This window comes from Helicoverpa zea, chromosome 3 (genome assembly GCF_022581195.2).
Source record: "Helicoverpa zea isolate HzStark_Cry1AcR chromosome 3, ilHelZeax1.1, whole genome shotgun sequence".
NCBI classification, from domain to species: Eukaryota; Metazoa; Arthropoda; class Insecta; order Lepidoptera; family Noctuidae; genus Helicoverpa; species Helicoverpa zea.
In genome coordinates, this window is record NC_061454.1 from 2,232,188 (window position 1) to 2,248,262 (window position 16,075).

Below are 16,075 nucleotides of genomic sequence, written 5' to 3' on the forward strand. Positions count from 1 at the left end.
TTAAATATTTGTATACGGTTCTTCAAACCATACAGACAGAATTGTGTTGCTGGGGAGTTTGTTCCACCACTTCTTCTTCCCAGCAAAAACACATAGGAAGTGGTGAAGGGCGGGCGTTTTGGGGGCTGTCTTTTGTTTTGACGTTCGAAAAGTGCTGATTTTCAGCCTACTTTGAATAAATGACTTTTGATTTTGATTGAGATATACTTAGAAAGTACATACAAACTTAGAAAAGTTGCATTGGTACTTGCCTGACCTGGGATCGAACCCGCGCCCTCATACTTGAGAGGTTGGTCCTTTACCCACTGGGCCACCACGACCCTTTCTCTCTATTCTTATTTCTATTTATTATCTTTTTTCAGTATACCGACATAAAACTATAAAACCGGGTCATATAAAAACCGTACAAACCAAGTTTTTTATCTATATTAAATTAATAATAAATTATAAATAAACAGCGCGTTCAAACAAACAAACAAACAAACTCTTCAGCTTTATAATATTAGTATAGACATGTAAATATCTTTGTAAAGAAAAGTAATAAAACTTTTATCTGGATTAAGAAAAAGCATATCAGAATTTGAATTCAATCGAAGCCAAGAAGAAAGTAATCAAATTAAAATGTAGAAATAAAAGAAAACACATTGGTACGTAAGTAGTAAATGTTCATTTATATTGCTGAGTAAGTAAATATTTTAATTATTACAACTATGGTGATTCAAAGTTTTCAGACTGGTCAGTCTCTCTTTTGCATTGTGAAGTTGTAGATGGGTCTTTCTCTCCTTTGCTTTTTGAGGTTTCAGTCTGTCTTTCCTCTCCTATGCATTGCAGTGTTTCAGACTCAATTTCTTCTTGGCAAGGTGAGGGTTGGGGCTGTCCTGCCTCTCCTTTGCATTGTGATGTATTAGACTGTTCTTTCTCTCCTTCACATTCTAAGGTTTTACAGGGCTGTCCTTTTTTCATTCCTTCTCTCCTTCATATTGTGGGGTTTCTAACTCTTTCTCTTCTTGGCAAGCTGAGGGTTGGGGCCGCCCTATCTCTCCTTTGCATTGTGAGTTATTAGACAGTTCTTTCTCTCCTTCACATTGTGGAGTTTCAGACTCTTTCTCTCCTTCACATTGTGAGTTATTAGATGGTTCTTTCTCTCCTTCACATTGTGGGGTTTCAGACTCTTTCTCTTCTTGACTAGGTGAGGTTTGGGGCTGTCCTATATCTCCTCTGCATTGTGAGTTATTAGACGGTTCTTTCTCTCCTGCAAATTGTGGGGTTTCAGACTCCTTCTCTTCTTGGCAAGTTGAGGGTTGGGGCTGTCCTATCTCTCCTTCACATTGTAAGTTATTAGACGGTTCTTTCTCTCCTTCACTTTGTGGGGTTTCAGACTCTTTCTCTTCTTGGGTAAGTGAGGTTTGGGGCTGTCCTATGTCTCCTTTGCATTGTGAGTTATTAGACGGTTCTTTCTCTCCTTCACATTCTAAGGTTTTACAAAGCTGTCTTTTTTTCTTGCCTTCCCTTTCTGAGGTTTTAGACTGGCCTTTCTCTCTTTTGCAAAGCGAGGTTTCAGTCTGTCCTATCTCTCCTTCACATTGCGAGTTATTAGACTGTTCTTTCTCTCCTTCACATCGCGGGGTTTCAGACTCTTTCTTTTCTTGGCAAGGTAAGGTTTGGGCCTGTCCTATGTCTCCTTCACATTTTAAGGTTTTACAAGGCTGTCTTTTTTTCTTGCCTTTTCTTTGTGAGGATTTAGACAGGCCTTTCTCTCTTTTGCAAAGCGAGGTTTCAGTCTGTCCTATCTCTCCTTTGCATTGTGAGTTTTGGGTCTGTCCTTCCTCTTCTTTGCATTGTGAGTTTTGGGTCTGTCCTATCTCTCCTTGGCTTTGTGAGGTTTTACAAGATTTTCCTTTCTTTCGTTTGCGTTTTGAGGTTTTACATGGATCTTTCTTTCCTTCGCATTGTGATTTATCAGACTGCCCTTCGCCTCCTATGCATTGTGAGGTTGAAGATTGGTTTTTCTCTTCCTCGCATTGTGGGGCTTGGGGCTGTTCTTTCTTTCCTTCTTTATATTGTAACTTTGGTGTGCCGTTATAACCATCTGAACTTGGACTTCCTTTTGGTTTTGTTCTCGGTTTTTTCTTTTTATTTTCAAGATTGTAATATGTATTAAAATATTGGAAACCAGCTTTGTGCAACTGATTTTTCAGTTTTCTACTCTGTGCCTTTTTATGTATTCGAAACATTTCTTCTATTACGTTTTCTAAGTATCTCTTTTCTTCTTTTCCTGATATAACTCTGAAGGTTAATTCGGCATTGGCTATAATAAGTTTCTTATTTTTCATCCTCCTGATGATAATTCTGGCTTCATGGGGAAAGCTGAGGCGCACCCATCCTTCTTTATGACCTTTTTGATAGTCCACAAATTCTACTTTTGCACCTGAAAACAAGAATCCTCATTATTTATAATTACATTATTTGAAAATAGTGCCACAAACATAAAAAGAAGCCCATTTTGTGAGCTTCCATCCATGTATGAATTAAAAATTATTTCTCAAGGGATCTTACCTAAACATAAAAACTCGTTTTTTATATTCTCCCTCCACAACGCAGGCGCATCAATATTTACAGTGAAATGTAATACAGCTCCCACGGGCAACACAGCCCTGCCTCTTGGATACATAGAATGGATTTCCTGTTCTTGTGTCTCTAAGAAGTAATCATAGTATTGTCTTCCCTGCATTCTTCGGCATTTGCACATACCCTTCTCGCCACACTCTACCTGAAAGTTTCAGATAAACAATATTTTATTTTATTGTTTGCCTTGGAATGGGTAAAATGCAATAGGTATGTAAAATAAGTGTGCAGAATTAAAATTTTGAAAGGAATATTTACAAAATTATCACATGTGTCTTCAGAGTCATAAGAAGGTTGGTCTGATGCATCATCAGAGTCTGATTGCAGGACAAATAAGGAACAAGCATCATCATCCTGTCTCCTTTTTTTCTTTTTTCTGGACAGAACTGGTGGAAAAGGATAGTCAGCTTTATTTCCATCAAATTCTGGAATTTCATCGCTATGTTGGTCTCTAGAAATTATTTCACGTGAGGGAACATAATCTTCAAAATTCTCAACTCTGTCTTTTTCAAGCTTCATGTCTATTTCATCATTTTCGTCCCAGTGAGAGATTTTTAGGTCTTCAAACTTCATTGTTTCTGGTATTATAGAATGTTTAGCATTTGTAACGATTTCAGGGATTACTTTGTTCGTTTCAGATGGAGTAAGATTTCCTTCAGTATTCATGTTTTGTGACATGTGGTTTTAAGTCAACCACGATGTTTTTAAGTCTACGAGATATTAGACTACTATAAGATTTAATGCTAACGAGGTTAACGTTTAGAGTACTCTAAGAGCGAACGCTTATCTCAACTTAACACAATAAATATTGTAAAACAAAACACTTCATCTCGATCGATAATAAAAACAAACGAATATATAACAGTGTTCTTTTATTTTGACTTTACGAACAAGCTTGTCAAAAAGAACGAATGGAAACTTGACATACGTTTACGAAGGAAGAGTTTACTTAGCCCCAGTAAGCCTTTTTCAATTTTGCTGAAATTCGTATTTGTTTGAAAAACTGATTTCAAATACACTATGCAGAAAAGTACCTGAGAGATGGAAACATAAATTTATTTATTAATACTTATTTATAAACCCACTCGACATACGAAGCATGCTAAGATCGATAAATTCTCATTCACTTTATGAGGGGACATGGTATCTTATGACTGTAGGTACTTTGAGTGCTATTGTATTTTGTTAGTCTCGGTATCCTGTTTAGTTGGGGATTGTTTATTTAGACTTGGATTTCGTAAACAACTTTTGCATCATTTATGATCAAACTGTGCAGTATATAGAAGAAACGGGTTCCATGCAGGCCAAAATTATGTAGAAATAAAAAATTAAAATCCTTATAAGATAAAATTTAATAGTAAATATTTGACGTAACAAATGAAACTCTAGATTAACACAGTTCCGGTTTATCAACAAACAGTTTATACTTGTATTAAAGATTATCTTTAATATTATACTTAGAAGCGAACATGAAAGTCTATGTTCAAGCATAGAGTCGTCCCTACACGGTGGCGCCATCTATAACTAACTATCGGAGGCCATAATTTTCTTTGGAGGTCCACTGTCATCGTTGTCATGTCGCCTTTTCTTGCCGTGGTACTTGTTACCTCCTTTCCTGCCTTTATTACTTTTGAAATTCTTCATATTTTTTCGTCTCTTAGCCATTTCTTCGACCGTTTTCTGTAAATATAAGGTCTCTTCCTCTCCCTCTAGAACTTTGAATACTACGTCAGCTTCGGCGATCTTCATTTTGTTGTCAGTCATTTTCTCTGCGATTCCCTTAGCTGTGTTCTCTTTCGTGAGACGCACCCATCCCTCCTTGTCGCCAATATTAAAGTCTATGTAAGCTATATCTGCACCTGTGAGCAAAAACCACATTCAACCATTAGGCACTTGAAGAAATAAAGTAATATAATTGCCATGACAGCACCTGCATCTAGCTTGCAGCAGCATGAATTGGGATTATCTTCTTTTTACATAAAAACTTAAAATTGGTTATTGCTGTCAGCATTTTTTATTTCTATCAATTATTTCTCTGTAAAGAAGTACCATAACTTTTTTTACTATGTTTTGAGATGACAAAGAGTTTGGAGAGAACTTTACCTATAGTAGAGAGTGCTTCCTTGATATCCTCCCTCTTCATCTGGGCAGTACCCTCGCTGAAGTGCAGCACCGTCCCTGTAGGAAGCTTCAGTTCTTCCTTTTCAACCTGTAAAACATAGATGGTTATTTTAGGGTAATATAATTTTCCTACACTAATATAATTCTAAAGATGGCATACATTTTTTGGTTGAGCACACTATTTGTAGGAACTTTGGTTCTATTTGTAAAATTATGCATTTTAATTATGCATATTATTATTTCTATGATTACTTGAATAATTGTGGCCACCAAATTAAGCAATGACGATTTCAACCTTATGTCCACTGCTACAAGGTTGAGGTTATTTTGCAATTATTCTGAAAGTACAAATGTACTACATACATGTTGTTCCTTATCCTTATTCTTCTTATCCTTCTGTTCCTTCTTGCTGGCATACTCTTCTTGCTTCTTCACAATATAGTCGTCCTGCCAGAGGATCAACAGTTCTGTGTCTTGGTAGCTGTGAGGTTTGCCTTCCATGAACTTTTCAGCCTGAAATTATATTAGAAAAATCGTTAAAGGTTTTGAAATTTGGTGACTTTATATGCAGGTCACTTTATAAGGCAACAACTCTGGTCTGTTGTACTTGCATGCCTAATCTACTGAAGTGATTTAATTGATATTTAGTACATATTCAAGAGCCTGAAATGTAGGCTACTTTTAATTCAGGTGAGCAGGTGAAACCGTCGGAAACAACTACGAGAACAGAAACAGAAATGTCTTTCTACCACATTTTTCATTAAGGATAAAAACAGATAATTTTCAAATTACCTGTTCTCTGGTCTTGAAGGTAACAAAAATGGATCCCTTGAAAAGCCTCTTCTTAGAGGACCTATCCTGGTATTTCCTCATAATAATATTCTCGACTGTTTCAAACTGTCTGAAATGTTTCAAAAGTTCATCCAACGAAGAGTCTTTTGGGAATCCTTTAGCGTAAATAGTCCGGTTGCTGAGTTCCTTCCTGCGTTCCTCGTTCATCTCCGGTATCGGTACCTCAGGGCTGCGTCTGACTTTTTTGTTGTCGTCTGAGATCTAAAAAATAATCAAAAGTAAAATAACAGATGGTTTTATAAACCAATTTGGATTTTAGAAAGTTGATTTCATATTTTTCTTTAAAAGGTTTCAATTTGTTTACTTAATTAAGATTCAGAATAGATGCATTGTGTCAAAAATTACATTTATATATCTTTTGAGGGATTTATGGCTATATGGAAGACATACGCATGCATTTGGTTGCCTTTACAACCAAAGAGTGAAGTGTTGGGGTGACATTTACCACCTTATTATAAAACATGGTATTAAAAAAGTACCAGCTTTTACACCACGTTTAAACCACCGGCCCGAACAAAGTTGTGGACTAAACCTGTTACTAAAGCAGGTACTTCGTAAAACCATAATAACCGTTTTATAATAAAGTGGACAAGGTTTCTTTACAATAATTAATTCAAATATTTTCTATAAATATACTGATCATCATCTGTGCGTACCTCTAAAAGTCCACTCGTAGACTTGGCAAGAGCCTTTGCAATGATTTCAGTGTCCTTCGTCAGTTTGGCGAGTCGGTTGAATCTGGTGAGGATTTCCAGCGGTACCCAGCCATCGTCTAGCTGCACTTGCTCATGGAGGAACTTGTCACGGGGAAGGTTCAAGTCACCTGGAAAATGAGGAGAATTATTTTATTTGAAGTATGTAGGTATGGTTTTAGATAATTTTTGTGTTTTGTGGTGTGGTTCTAGTCAAACAACGTCTTTACTATTGCAGCTTTTCTGAGGGTAGTTATCTAAATCTACACATGGTCATAATATTGTTCAATATTTTTTACAATTGTAAAGTTACTCATAGTTAACTTCGGAGCAGCCAAGTAATTTCAGAAGAACGGTATAAGAAAATGTATTTATGCCTTATAATTGATCGGTTATGGTAAGATTTTATGTGGAATGAAGAATTTATAGAGTAATGTTGTTTTCATAATAGTTCACATTGTGATAAGAACTTTGTTACATACAATGTATAATTCTTGAATACATTGATATGTAATGAATACATTCATTGTTTTATTTGTGTACTAATACCATTGCAACTCAGGCATAGGCACCTTTTTAGGGGAATTCCCAAAAAGTGATTTGTTTATGAAAACACACCTAACCTCGTTAGTACTAAATTGGCGGAATACCAGATGTTGAATGTTATGAAGTTGCAGAGAAAATGAGTGCAATATTTATAGGTAGGTGCATCACAAACTATGCTCAAACGCATTCAAGACCTTGAGAATACGCGGTATTCTTTATTTAAACTCGACGTCAGATCCAAATTATTCACTATGTACTTACCGAAATAGTACTCCACTTGACGAATGATTGCAGATTCCAACTCAGTTTCTTCTTCCACATTCTCCTCAACCTTCTTATGCTCCTCTCCATTAGTCTCAGCAACAACTTCTTTAGCTTCAGTCATGTTTATCAAACTGAAAAACAAGCATATTGTATAAAAATATAAGCCTAAACTCCAAACCAACGATTCGGCGCGGCGCATCTCTAAAATGGCGCTATCGATTTTAATTACAACACTTACCTTTTTTCACTGGGAATTAACTCACAGGAACGATGATTCAGACAATAAAATCAGAATAACACGTAGAATCAATGGATTCAAGCAATTTCTTTTCGAAAACACGTGTTTCGAGTTTTACCACACGCGGCCGGCTTACGAATTGGCGGGGGAGGGGAGAATGTGTATTGACATGTAATGCTACGTTCTGAAAGTTGCGATTAGAATACTGTATTGATTTTGTTCTTAAGAATAGGGTTATTTATTGTAATAGCACTTTTTAGACTACAATGCATATAAAATTTGATTGAAGCTTTAAAAAACTATTCTTTTCGTGTCCCAACTCCGAGCATATAGAAACAAATTGCACGCAAACTTTGAAACCAGTGAGCTTGGTCTTAAGCTCTTTAAGCTACGTATATTTATGAATTTAAATGTGCTTATTTTGAATGTATGACTAAAATCTCGTTTGGGAGAAACCGGCGATCATTTATGTAGATGCAAAAGGCTTTTTAAACGAACGTTTTAAATGAACATGCATGACAATAGTTGACACTTGACTCATGACTGACATTTACAAATAAAATTTGACATTCAAAATAAACATAACCAAACATAACCTATCTATTCTATTTTGTAAAAATAAAATGTATTTATAGAAAAGATAGACAACATTAAAAGCAAAAGTGACTTATGTAATCAGAAGTAAATGGACATACGACAAATGAAGTGAAATAATAAAAATGGGAGTACGAGGTTTGACTACTTATATTAATCATAAGGAGCATGCTTTCCTCCAAGACTTTTTGCTCCATGACTGCTGTTTGATTATCGATGGGCACAGCTTATGTGCTCAGTTATACAGACTACTCAACTGCTTTTCTGCCTTCGGCGGAGATTACGACAAATTCTTCAATTATGTCCGAAATTTCTTTAAAAACCTGAGAAAGTGCAACATTACTCCGTACGTTTTATTTGACGGGAGCTACGAGCACAGGAAACTGAGAACTGCCTACAGCAGACTAAGGTCTAAAATCTATGGTGCGTCTAAGCTCGACCCGGTTACTCAGGGAAGCTTACAGATTTTCCCGCTTTTAATAAGGGATGTTTTTATCGAGGCATTAGTAGATATGAATGTGCCATACACAGTGTGTGAATTTGAGGCTGATGATGAGATTGCAGCCATGGCGCGTCACCTCAACTGCCCTGTTCTAAGCTACGACTCGGACTTCTTCATCTACAATGTTTTATACATCCCTTTCAACACTTTAGACTTCAAAGCTAAGCCCATAGAGATAGAAGGCAATAAAACCTTTGTACTAACATGTAAAATCTACAGAGTAGAATACATGGTCAAAAATTTTGGAGGTCTAACAGAAGAATTGCTACCTTTATTGGCAACTTTACTTGGCAATGACTTTGTGCAGAAGAAAGTTTTCAAAAAGTTCTTCTCGCAGCTCAAATTGCCAAAGACTAAAAAGAAGAGCAATGATCAACAGAAATGTATTCATGGGTTATTCCAATGGCTTCAGAATGAAACCTTAGAGACTGCCATAGCCAAAATATTGGGCAGGCTGAAAAAAAGTCAGAAGCAAAGAGTTCTTTATGTAATAAAGAAAAGTATAGACGGGTATCACAGAAAGCAGTGTAGATCATTGAAGTTCTTTGATATAACTCAGGAAAACACCATTGAAGAAGACTGGCAGCTGTCTAAGGATTTTGAAGAAAATATTTTAGCTGAAGAAAATGACACAGAAAATGGTGAAGATGACAAATCTTCGGAGAATGAAGAAGCTTCTTCAGACGATCAAGTTGAAGAGCCTGGAGAAGATGGAGAAGAAGGAGATGAAGAAGAAGAAGAAGAAGTAACTGAAGTTGAAGAAGATCAACTAGTTTTAGGTGTTCCCGAATGGTTTGCAGATGGTATACGCCACAACTGTATCCCAAAAGCATACATCAATCTTTATACTCATCATCTATACTTCTGTTCACCCCAAGCAGAAGATTATTATGATGAAGACTCATTTCTATGTTGCTTACCAATACTGAGATATGCCTTTGATTTGCTCACAGATTTTTCAGAGGAAAAATGTATATACGTCAGCCGGGAAAAAAATACAAGTTATAAAAGGCTGTTTTTAGAAAAAGATATTGCCACAGAAAGACCTTTTGAGATACCATTTTCTGAATTAACAGAGGATCAACTGAAATCATGTTTTTATCATTTTATTAAAGAACATATGAATGATTTAGATTTGAGCTTAATAGAATGTCTTCCATCTAATTTTAAACTGTTTTTTATTGCTATCCTCTGGTGGGTTGCAAAATGCAATGTCCCATTAGGCAATATTCATAGTCTTATAATAGGATTTGTAATGCTAGATGCCATTGACGAAAAAACCGGAACATTCAGAGGGAACTTCCAATTCAATAACAAATACTCCAAAAAGGTTGAAGAATTAAAAAAGAATGCAACCGCATACTCCTTTGATGAGAATGATTTATTCATGAATAAAAACAAAGTGCAATATGAAGACAGTTTGATAGCTGCCCATGTTTTATTAAAACATTTTGAGTTAGATGATAAGATTAAGAAAAAACCTAAAAGTTATGACACAAAGAAAATGCACTCATTTGCTCAATTTCAATGCTGTTTGATGCAAATTAACAGCCTTAACACTTTATGTAGGAATCCATTTGAAAGTACAAAGTACTCAAAAACATTTAACGGTACCTTTGTCTACAATTTAGCCGTCAAATTAGAGACCCAGGTTGACCCAAAGAACTTTTTAGATCAGTACCTGAGAGGTGCAAATTCAGTACTTTTGTACTATAAAAGTTTATGTAGTATTTATGAGAAATGTTCTGAGAAAATGGGTTTAACAACTGCTCAATGGCAAGGAAAAAAGAAAAGGCGAAGAAAGAAAAATACGGAAGAAGATGAAATCAATTTTATTGTGAAAGGATTTGAATCAGAGGTTTTTATTTAAAAAATAAAACGTATTTTTTGTATAACAATTTTTGGTTTTATTTCAATGGGTTATTTACAAACTGAGTACATATATTTGGAATGAGTTTAGAATGTTAAAGATTGTATAAAAATAATTTTACTACAGCTCCAGGACATAGCCTACACTAGAATAATATACATAATTGAGAAAGGAAACACTAAGTGTTTCAAGTAGCTATCTAAAATTATCTACTACGTTATGGACTGTAGTTATGCAGGTAAGTAGTGTGTACCTACTATTTAGACAATTCTCGAAAAATTAAGTGTGCTACTTTTACAATTTAAAATTATTTATAAGGTTTGAACGTCATGGCTGTATGTGAGTACCTATCTAATAAATGCCTTCTAAGCCCGTGTCGATAGCACGTTTTCTTGCATACTCTTATCAAAGAGCAGTCATCAAACTGCGGGTTCCAGGGCCAATACCTGCCGGGCCTGGTAGTTACAAAAAGGGCTCCAAAAGGATAAAAAAAGTGCCACTTGCACATAGTAACTAGATTTAATTTAGGCTTCCAAAAAAATCTCTAAAAAAATTAAATAACTTAAATCCTTATTTCTAAAATAATATTAATCAGTGTATTTTCTTAGTTCCATTAGTGTAAGTTACTTTACTATTTCTATCAGAGACCATGGCGTCTAACTTTTCACCGAACGAATAGAAAGCCATGCCCAGTGCAGCACTGCCCAGGAAATACATGCCTTTTGTCGTCCAACTAACTACATACAGGAATGGGTAAGGCCAGATACCGTATTTAAAGTAAATAACATGAATGTAAACAGCATAAATAGCAGTCAAGAAAATGGCTACAGAAAACCCAGTTTTCCTTGAAGGATAGTTTCTCTTAGTGAGGTATAATTCTACTAAAATAATTGGTAGAATTAGTGTGTGCATGATAAGGTTCAACCACATTGGGAAGATTTTTTCGATTTCATCGCTAGGGAAGATGGCCCTTTTGTCGATTATATAGAAGGTCCAAAATACGAGGACTACGTATAGAGCAGCACTGAGCGTTATGCTGAATAGGATGTCCTTGAACTGACGGATTAGAGGCGGCTTTTTCGTGGCCGAGTTGGTTCCGAAGATGTCATTCAGAAGTGCTACGATGAAGTACACATTTTGCAGTACCTGGAAAGAAGAAAATATTTTTGTTAGTTTAAGAAGTTTTGAGGCAGTCTTTGCTTCGTTCGGAACAACTTTAATATATTTACTGGCCTATATACCTAGGTACAGCGCACGAGCATACGCGCAGACACAGGCTAGGAGCAGAGCCTTATCGTCAGACTAAGAGTGTGGGAATAGGGGTGGACCTGCGTCTGCCGACAGGTTAACCTGCATTTCTCCGAGCAATTTGGGCCCGACCCAAGACTCGAAGGCTACACACCCTAAGCTCGGTGATCGTGCTTGCGACCACCAAAGAACCAGTTAGTGTTTTGTATCTAGGTATTGCTATTTTTTTGTTTTATAATGAGTCTTTTTCCTACATTGCGTACCTCCGTCAACTCATTATCTGCTTAATTTAAGTTAGTAGTTAAACGAGATAATACTTTCTGAATTAATTTTATCGAATCGAACGATACTATTCTTTTATCGATATATGTACGTAAAAATATCTAAAGATGTCTACCTGATGTTGAGTCACGTCATTGAGGCACATAAATATAACTTTTGATAATATGGATTTAAACGGAAGATAGGTGCCTAATTATAATTTCCGCTTTTCACGGAGATAAGGATAGAAAATATAATAAATAAGTAGGTACCTAGGTACCTAAAGAAAATAATGATTGTGGCACATACTTAGGTACCTACGTTCTTAGGTACCTATTTCCTTTTTTTTTTCTTTTTATTTCGGTATTTGTAAAGCCTACTTAATCAATGTGTACCTATCAATTGAGTGCATTCCCATAGATTGGCGTGATTAAGTCTGTCTGCATATTGACCATAGGTATCTACTTCTACTGATAGGCAGTAGGTAGATTGGTTTCAATTGAAGATGCATTAAAGTTACCTAACAACTAGCGAATGTATGAGATCGATAGATATCGGCACTGTCAAATAAAGGGGCATAGTTAGTTATAGCAGGCCTCTGTCACTCGACGTACTTGCGCGCGATAAATGCCTACCGCTCGCTGGGTTACCGGTAGCCCCACGCGGCTCAGGGCTTTCAACCACAGATTATATAATAGTTACTACGTAACAGATAAATCACTCCATACAAAAAGGTCCATACCTACTGTTATAAGCACCTACAAGTTCCCCAACTACCTACAAATTCCTAGCTGCGTTATAAAATGAACCTTAAAAGCTCGAGCGCTTGATTGTTATTCCAATGCGATAGCGCACAGTTCAGTGACCGCAACCGTGCCGTGGCCGTGCTTAGGGTTGCTTCTTACAATTAATTAATATTTAAGTAGGAAAACAAAGTTACGCTTATTTTAAGATAGCCTTTTTTCAAACTGAGTTTTTAAATAAAAAGTAATATCAATAATATTTTTCTTTAGTTAACTATTGTATTGCCAACTAAAATGGAGTGTAGGTACATATTACTAAATATTAACTAATACGTAAGCATAGGTAAATACTTAAGTAAAGCTTTCGTCAAAATCAAAGGCAGTTTCCAACTATTTTTTGAGCACAAGTGCCATACCCCATATGGTACAATTCCGTCGAGTGTTGATACATACCTAAAATTGGTTTCTGCGTAGCGACACGCGTAATGTTCCGAGTCGTCATTAAGTTGGACCAGAACTATACCTACTTACACTCGAGATGTGTTTTGAGCTACAAAACTCACAATACAGTTCATATAACTAAGTAGGTATCTAAAGTAAAATAAGTACCTAATGATCTCTGTTGTTAAAATCATAAAGTAGATAAGTATTAATTTATTAAAAAAAAAATAGAATTACTAGATAAGTTCATAAATAGAAAATGTTTCTAAATCTTACAATAGTCGCATATAAACCAACACAACTCAAAATAATCCATCAGTTTGTTAGGTAGCTTAAAAAACCTAATAAAAACCAACAGCATAACATGCCACGAAATAAAAATAATAATATTGGAACGCGCGCGGCGCGTGTGACTATTGAAAGCCCTGAGCCGCGTGGGGCTACCGGTAACCCAGCGAGCGGTAGGCATTTATCGCTCGCAAGTACGTCGAGTGACAGAGGCCTGCTTTCAACAGTCACACGCGCCGCGCGCGCTCCAATATTATTATTTTTATTTCGTGGCATGTTATGCTGTTGGTTTTTATTAGGTTTTTTAAGCTACCTCACAAACTGATGGATTATTTTGAGTTGTGTTGGTTTATATGCGACTATTGTAAGATTTAGAAACATTTTATATGTATGAGCTTATCTAGTAATTCTATTTTTTTTTAATAAATTAATACTTATCTACTTTATGATTTTAACAACAGAGATCATTAGGTACTTATTTTACTTTAGATACCTACTTAGTTATATGAACTGTATTGTGAGTTTTGTAGCTCAAAACACATCTCGAGTGTAAGTAGGTATAGTTCTGGTCCAACTTAATGACGACTCGGAATATTACGCGTGTCGCTACGCAGAAACCAATTTTAGGTATGTATCAACACTCGACGGAGTTGTACCATATGGGGTATGGCACTTGTGCTCGTAAAATAGTTGGAAACCGCCTTTGATTTTGACGAAAGCTTTACTTAAGTACCTACTTACCTATGCTTACGTATTAGGTAATATTTAGTAATATGTATCCATACTCCATTTTAGGCTATCTTAAAATAAGCGTAACTTTGTTTTCCTACTTAAATATTAATAAATTGTAATTGTTGCGGTCACTGAACTGTGCGCTATCGCATTGGAATAACAATCACGCGCTCGAGCTTTTAAGGTTCATTTTATAAAGCAGCTAGGAATTTGTAGGTAGTTGGGGAACTTGTAGGTGCTTATAATAGTAGGTATGGACTTTTTTGTATGGAGTGATTTATCTGTTACGTAGTAACTATTATATAATCTGTGGTTATAGTTGCATTATCTACTTAGGTACACCTAATGATTATGTATTACGCTGAAAAGCTTTTTGCTTGCTTGAACGTGATTTGAGCAACTGGTCCGATTTGAAAAATTATTTAACTATTAGACATTAACTATGAGACTAACTATAACAAAATCGTGGAAAGTTAGGTTATAGATTCCTTTTATTCCAAGTGTGCAAAGCAGTTCCCATAGGATGCAATTAAAATCCTTAGTGGAGACTGGTTTAAAAATAAGGATACTTTTGTTCCTTTTGTTTAGATATTGGACTTAATTTAACGTTTAAGATTTGAGAGGCGATAAATAAATAAAATAAGAACCAGAAATAATAAATAATTAAAAATATTTTCCGTAAAGTTGGGTCGGTATTAATTTTGACATAAAATTGAAGTTCTTGTAGTTTTACCAGTTCAAATTTAGTTTAGTTAATTTAGAACTAAAGCTCGGTGTCTAATATTGTAAAGTTATTTGGGCTCAATTTAATTTTAAAACTTTGAAAAAAAGAAAACAGTATATTCAGAATAAATGGTCAACAGCAATAATATTACAAAAATAATTTAAATGAAAAGAAATACTTACAACAGTCCAAAATGTGAAGAATATCGCTCGAGCGTTGAATGGTACATTTTCAAATTCTTTCGCCGGGTATGGTATATGCACGTACTTTTGATCATACCATAGCGCGAACGTATATAAACTTACTATCGAAATATGGTATAAAAGTGCCATATTAATTAATTAATTTGAATATAATTTAACGCTTGCAACACTTTATAGGACGTCTGTATTGATCGACGTCGATCGGATCACTGATACAATTTGAATTTGGGACCACGCTTATTTATTTATATTTTTTTCAGTATCAACCCTTATCGCGCGGGCCGATAGTGAGACAAATGTCCGCTATTGGTTATTGTCGCTAGGTTAAATTAAATTATGTCTGCCCTTTTAGTAGGTAACTCCATTGCTTATTTTGTGTGAAACTTTTAAAGTGGTCCATCTCTCAGAAAAGGATTTGCCTGGAGTTAAAGTTCCACAGATCTCGATACTAAATTGATATTGACATAAAAGAGGTAGATATGTACGTAGTTAAGTATGTTGAACTTGTGTTTGTGAAGTTGTAGGGATAACTACATAATTCATAGTAGTACCTACCTGAATGTAGCAGTAAAACGGTCGGTTATATTAAAACATAAAACAAAGTAAGAAGTAGTTTACTATATTAGAATAAATGTAGTTTCGATTACATTTCCATGCGGTTTTCTTAATAAGTTTAATATGTAACTCATTAGGAGTTTTAGAGCTTCTCTACAGTGCAGACTTAACATACGGAAGGAAGTTAGCTCTTCAATGCTTCTGAGAAAGTTTACCTATTTTTAAGGTAGTTGTGAATCCAATCAAACTTTTTAGTCAGAATGATACTGGCCGGATACCAGATCTTTGTAATGTGCGTAAGGAGGTACTAATGTATTATTCCATTTTATTTACTTATGAGCCCGGAAAAGTATCGATCGACAAAACATAATTTTATACCCATTTAACGGAGTTACTACAATAAAATTTCAATAGTCCTCTCAAATACAAAAATGCCGCATGTTTTTTTGTCCAGCCACAGATAACCAAATTCAGAGATAATGCCTGCACCTCCGGTTTCTGGATAAAAAGGTTCAATAAGTCATAGATAGTGATAGTTAAACGATATTATTAATGTTTTTAAAATAAAAAATAAAG

The 16,075-nt window shown here is 35.4% G+C and overlaps 4 protein-coding genes across 4 annotated transcripts; 1 reads left to right on the forward strand and 3 right to left on the reverse strand.

The window, feature by feature from the left end:
• Positions 1-648: 648 nt before the first annotated feature.
• Positions 649-3,855, reverse strand: LOC124645955 (retinitis pigmentosa 1-like 1 protein). The gene is made up of 4 exons (XM_047185944.1): positions 2,884-3,855; positions 2,557-2,770; positions 961-2,428; positions 649-907 (listed from the first exon to the last, which is right to left on the reverse strand). Exons 1-4 carry the CDS (start codon positions 3,301-3,303, stop codon positions 709-711), a joined length of 2,301 nt encoding a protein of 766 aa, XP_047041900.1. The 5' UTR covers positions 3,304-3,855; the 3' UTR covers positions 649-708.
• A 104-nt stretch (positions 3,856-3,959) lies between these two features.
• Positions 3,960-7,498, reverse strand: LOC124645954 (la protein homolog). Its single transcript, XM_047185943.1, has 7 exons — positions 7,339-7,498; positions 7,098-7,231; positions 6,255-6,421; positions 5,539-5,799; positions 5,110-5,259; positions 4,729-4,834; positions 3,960-4,484 (listed from the first exon to the last, which is right to left on the reverse strand). Exons 2-7 carry the CDS (start codon positions 7,219-7,221, stop codon positions 4,150-4,152), a joined length of 1,143 nt encoding a protein of 380 aa, XP_047041899.1. The 5' UTR covers positions 7,222-7,231; positions 7,339-7,498; the 3' UTR covers positions 3,960-4,149.
• Positions 7,499-7,898: 400 nt separating this feature from the next.
• Positions 7,899-10,332, forward strand: LOC124646066 (protein asteroid). Its single transcript, XM_047186097.1, has one exon. It carries the CDS (start codon positions 8,058-8,060, stop codon positions 10,302-10,304), a length of 2,247 nt encoding a protein of 748 aa, XP_047042053.1. The 5' UTR covers positions 7,899-8,057; the 3' UTR covers positions 10,305-10,332.
• LOC124646067 (androgen-dependent TFPI-regulating protein-like) lies at positions 10,318-15,159 on the reverse strand. The gene is made up of 2 exons (XM_047186098.1): positions 14,924-15,159; positions 10,318-11,450 (listed from the first exon to the last, which is right to left on the reverse strand). The coding sequence occupies exons 1-2, from the start codon at positions 15,071-15,073 to the stop codon at positions 10,896-10,898; spliced, it is 705 nt and encodes a 234-aa protein (XP_047042054.1). The 5' UTR covers positions 15,074-15,159; the 3' UTR covers positions 10,318-10,895.
• Positions 15,160-16,075: the final 916 nt, after the last annotated feature.

What these genes read in the sequence shown, in the direction of transcription:
- LOC124645955 (XM_047185944.1), bottom strand. Translation starts at nt 3,303, where the DNA reads ATGTCACAAAACATGAATACTGAAGGAAATCTTACTCCATCTGAAACG. An exon ending in AAGACACATGTGATAATTTT is followed by an intron (nt 2,771 to 2,883) that starts GTAAATATTCCT and finishes TGAAACTTTCAG; the next exon opens with GTAGAGTGTGGCGAGAAGGG. An exon ending in AAACGAGTTTTTATGTTTAG is followed by an intron (nt 2,429 to 2,556) that starts GTAAGATCCCTT and finishes TCTTGTTTTCAG; the next exon opens with GTGCAAAAGTAGAATTTGTG.
- LOC124645954 (XM_047185943.1), bottom strand. Translation starts at nt 7,221, where the DNA reads ATGACTGAAGCTAAAGAAGTTGTTGCTGAGACTAATGGAGAGGAGCAT. An exon ending in CTACGAGTGGACTTTTAGAG is followed by an intron (nt 5,800 to 6,254) that starts GTACGCACAGAT and finishes ATTATTTTTTAG; the next exon opens with ATCTCAGACGACAACAAAAA. An exon ending in ATAAGGATAAGGAACAACAT is followed by an intron (nt 4,835 to 5,109) that starts GTATGTAGTACA and finishes TATGTTTTACAG; the next exon opens with GTTGAAAAGGAAGAACTGAA.
- LOC124646066 (XM_047186097.1), top strand. Translation starts at nt 8,058, where the DNA reads ATGGGAGTACGAGGTTTGACTACTTATATTAATCATAAGGAGCATGCT.
- LOC124646067 (XM_047186098.1), bottom strand. Translation starts at nt 15,073, where the DNA reads ATGGCACTTTTATACCATATTTCGATAGTAAGTTTATATACGTTCGCG. An exon ending in TCTTCACATTTTGGACTGTT is followed by an intron (nt 11,451 to 14,923) that starts GTAAGTATTTCT and finishes TCTTCTTTCCAG; the next exon opens with GTACTGCAAAATGTGTACTT.